Source organism: Arachis hypogaea, chromosome 13 (genome assembly GCF_003086295.3).
Source record: "Arachis hypogaea cultivar Tifrunner chromosome 13, arahy.Tifrunner.gnm2.J5K5, whole genome shotgun sequence".
NCBI classification, from domain to species: domain Eukaryota; kingdom Viridiplantae; phylum Streptophyta; class Magnoliopsida; order Fabales; family Fabaceae; genus Arachis; species Arachis hypogaea.
This window is the reverse complement of record NC_092048.1, coordinates 122,680,809-122,685,351: the sequence shown is the minus strand read 5'-3', so window position 1 is coordinate 122,685,351 and position 4,543 is coordinate 122,680,809. Positions and strand designations below refer to the sequence as shown.

Sequence of the window (4,543 nt, the reverse complement as noted above, 5' to 3'; positions counted from 1 at the left end):
AGGTGTGTTTTGATTCATGCTGGTGTTTGAAAATTTTGCTGTTTTGGTGGAGAGAAGGAGCTGGCGCTGTGGTTTCTAGGCTCAACAGAGGTGAGAAGAGGGGAAGAAGAAGAGAAAGGGGCGCGGCGGTGTGGGTTGTCGCCGGAGGTTGTGGTGAAGGGAGGTGGCTGTGGCGGTGCTGAGGTGATGGTGATGGAGGTTATGGAGGTTATGGTAATGGTGATGGTGAAAAAGATGAAGATGATAATGGTGAATGGTTGGCTCAGATTGGGGGGAGGGTTTGGGAGTGCCACGTAGGTTCGGAAAGGCACGAACCAAGCTCAGATCCAAGGCGGGACACTTTTGTCACACGGACAGCATCTCTCATGGGTACAAGGTTAGTTTCGAGCTATCATGGGTACAAATGTCAGCGTTTTCATCTCTCATGGATACAAATGGTCATTTATTCCTCGAATATAATATTTGTGAACATAATATTCTTAAGAATACAAGTATCAAAGTTGGATTCCCATTTTGGTATAAAATAATTTTAAAACTTTGGAAGTTTGGAACAATCCTCCATTCCGTCTATTCTGTAATATATATAAAACTTCAACTTTATTTGAAGATTATAGTAATATTAATATTAAATAAATTAATTATGTTTCTATCATTTATAAATTTTAATTTTCCCTTATATCCACTATAAATTTGACAGAGAATTAAAACGCAACTTTAAACAACGAGTCTATAAATCTTTTTTCACTTTTATTATATTTACTTGGTTCATTTTATGCTTCGTTGAGATTTCATAATTACAAGCCGATTATGATGATATATAACAATACATTGTGAAATCAGCATATTTCCCATTACACTCATAAGAAGTTGGGAGCTAACACGGTTCATTCATAGGTTTACATTTGGGTTCATGTCCCTATGCTATGAATAACTTTGCAAGTAAAAGGGATAACTAACCCTCAATAATGTGTACTAAAAACAAGATTAAAATAACATAACAATTATTTTCACTAGCAACTAAACTACAATGGCATCCTCAAAATTGGTGAAAGTTTCATAACATTTATGTAGAGAAATATCATAACCGATATTTTCCATGAAAGTACTAGAAAGGTACAAGAAGATTAACCAAGATCAAGAAGATCAGATTAACTGAAGGACACTCCATTGCCATTTGTAACTTCTCCAATGCAGTAGACTTTATTTGTATCACTTCTATTCTCAAGTATTCTATCAGCTGTGTCTGGACTAACTACCAAGACCATCCCTATGCCCATATTAAAAGTTCGTCTCATCTCTGAGTCTTCTATCTTCCCAGCCTAACGAGAGAGGTTATCAATAGATTTAGTATATGAAATTTATATGTATAATTGCTGATTGATAAAACTTATAAACAAAACTTTGGATAGTGTACGCCCTAACATTTGTGGTTTTTTTTTCAAAAATACTTTTAACGTTTAATTTCATTCAATTTTGTTCCTAATGTTTTTTATTTGTGTCAAAATTATCCCTAGACATTAACTCCATCTAAAACATTAAGGACAAAATTAAAAACATCTAGATGTAGTATTGACACAAATAAAAAATGTTAAAGACAAAATTGGATGAAATTAAACTCGAGGATATTTTTGAAAAAAAATAAAAAAACGTTAGAGACAAAAATTATACTTTACCTTATATTTCCTAATAAATTATTTCTTTTCAGGAGAAGACATAAGAGAAAAAAATGCATTACCTCCTGAAGCCACTTAAACACTGGAAGCACATCCCATGAGTCTTTGTATATAGTAGCACCAAGGCCTTCTGGGAAGATTCGGGGTATATTATCCGTGAAACCACCACCTGTGATGTGGGCAATTCCTTTCACCCCTCCCTTGCTAACCAAGTCAAGCACCTATTTTATGAAGAGACAAGTCTTCCAAGATCAGAAGGGGCATCACGCTGAAAGAACAATCATTGTCATGTGCTACGAAGAAAAATGAATCACCTGTTTAACGTAAATAAAAGTTGGGGCCATCAGAGCTTCTGCAACTGTGACATTACCACCAGGAAGTTGATCTTTCAATGAAAGACCACTTTGAGCAAGCACTCTGTTAAGATATACTAGCACAACTCAGTAACTTAAAATTATGTGAAATTTGATGGATTATCAATTCAAAACCAACCTTCTTACAAGTGAGAAACCATTTGAATGAACACCACTAGATGGTAGACCAATAAGGACGTCACCAGCAGTAATGTTCTTCCCATTGATTACAGAATCTTTCTTCACAATGCCAACTGCACAGCCACTAAGATCATACTCACCTTCCTTGTATAGACCAGGCATTTCTGCAGTCTAAAAATTATATTAAATTTAATTAAGTGCAAGAGAAGAATTATAAAAACTAAAAAGCCACATCATCTCTTTGTCTGCAGGTGGCTGAGCATGGAACAAATAAAGCCATTGGGCTACATGCAAATATGCAAAACCCAATCATCAATAAAAACACTTGGAACAAGGTCTCTATCAAAAGCATTTGCTATTTTCATAACTTCATCTAACAATCTGAACCTTTTTACTAAATGAAACCTATATAAATCTCACAAGGCCAAAACAGTTTGCAATGTCTAATCAAATTGCTTCTCAAACATACTATCAAAAATATACTCATTCCCAAGATTCTGTTTCAATGTATAGCCATAGTTGTTAGAACCATACAGTTCCAGTTGCTTATATACTGTTACTGTAGTTTATGTCTCGGCAAAATAACCTAGCACCGAATTAATCAGAGTGATAAAATAAATTGCAAAAAGATATAATACCTCTCCTCCTAAAAGCGCACAGTCAGATTGCTTACAGCCCTCAACAATGCCTTTTATAACCTGAAGAAGAAGAAGAAAACATATCAGCTTTCTCAGTGGATGGCACTTTAAAAGTTGAGACAAAACCAAGGAATGACAAATTCCATTACCTGCTCAGCAACATCGACATCAAGGTGGCCAGTGGCAAAGTAATCAAGGAAAAACAGAGGCTTTGCCCCTGATGTAACAATGTCATTCACACTCATTGCAACCTATGCAAGTAACAGCACGCACACACACACAAAAAAAAAGCTCCATTGTAAAAGCCACCAAAACCCTATAAATCTTGTAACAAAAGAAAAAGGAAAAGATCCAAAATAAAAAATTAAAAAAAATAAAGAAAATCAGATGCTGATTTTGATGAACGCAGAGTAAACAGCAGAAAACCCCTTTTCAAATTTCGCCTTGATATCTTATAATTCACGTAAAGCTAGGTTCAATAGGCTCATTCTGTTGTAGCATTGGTATGAAAATTATTATTTCCAAATTAAAAGTTAAAGCAAAACCTTTTTGTTTTTACCAGATCAATACCAATGGTGTCATGAATCCCAGTTTCAAAAGCAAGCATCACTTTTGTTCCCACACCGTCCGTGCCCGCAACAAGGTACGAATCCCCTATTCAAAAAAGAAAAAGGTGAATAAAATCGAATACCAGAAAACGCGAAGAAGAAAAATATGGCAGGTAGTGAAGCATACCGAGAGGGAACAAACCGCCGAAGCCTCCGATTCCGGGTGCCATCTTTGCGATTCTTCGAACGAGTTCGGAGCCAGCATCGATGTCGACGCCTGCGTCCTTGTAGGTGAGACCTTGAGTGCTGCTACCTGCAGCCGCCACCACTTTGCTGTGGTCGTGCGTTGACATTGACAGGGTCAACGCGCGAGTGTGGGCGTTATTGGGTGTGCGAAGCACGTGGCAAAATGTGGCGGCGCGGCTGGAGTTGGGTGTGAGTGGCGCTGCTACTCCTCCAAGGCAGCGTGATAGGTCTGTGCAAGCTCCTATAGTCATAGCTGCAGGGGATGGAACTGAAATCGGAGAACTACGAATAGAGAAGATGAAGACGGCGCCGCCAGTGGCGGAGAACGTCGCCAGTGGGGGTTGTGGGGAGTGGAGAGCTGGCAAAAAACCCGCCCTAGAAGTTTTGGTATGCTACCTTAAGCGTTAATCTGACGGCAAGATGTTCCACATCCCTACTACCGTAAAATAAAAGAATTTCTAAAGTTTAAATTTCATTTTAGAGAGTAAATATGATCTTTTATCATTGAATAATTTTTCTTTTATATTTATTATTGGTCTCATTTATAAAATTAATGGTGAGAGAGTATACTTTATTCTCTAAAGTAAAATTCAAACTTTAAAGGATCTAAATTTAAAATAAAATAATAATAAAAGACAAATAAGTCCTTAACCTTTTGATCCGTAAATATTTAGGTCTTTGAGAATTTGAAAATACATTTAAGTTATTGACTTTTTTTAAAATTTGGACTTATCAATCTCTCGTGTTCACTTGGATATCTTAGATTCAACAAAAAAAATTTAACCTAGTTGATATAGATACACACGTGAAAATTTTTTTAAAATTGGACAAATTAAATTGCTCATCCTTAAACGCTCTTTGTTAAGTATAGAGTGCTGCACACCTTGTTAGTTTGTTAAATCTGAACTTTTTATTTATTATATTTTATTTGAATGGTCTGGATT

At 36.3% G+C, this 4,543-nt stretch overlaps 1 protein-coding gene across 1 annotated transcript; it reads right to left on the bottom strand.

Annotated features, from left to right (window-relative positions):
- Window positions 1-828: 828 nt before the first annotated feature.
- LOC112733069 (phosphoribosylformylglycinamidine cyclo-ligase, chloroplastic/mitochondrial) lies at window positions 829-4,073 on the bottom strand. The gene is made up of 8 exons (XM_025781929.3): window positions 3,541-4,073; window positions 3,365-3,459; window positions 2,955-3,056; window positions 2,806-2,865; window positions 2,166-2,338; window positions 1,988-2,090; window positions 1,736-1,894; window positions 829-1,319 (listed from the first exon to the last, which is right to left on the bottom strand). The coding sequence occupies exons 1-8, from the start codon at window positions 3,848-3,850 to the stop codon at window positions 1,149-1,151; spliced, it is 1,173 nt and encodes a 390-aa protein (XP_025637714.1). The 5' UTR covers window positions 3,851-4,073; the 3' UTR covers window positions 829-1,148.
- Between the last annotated feature and the right edge of the window lie 470 nt (window positions 4,074-4,543).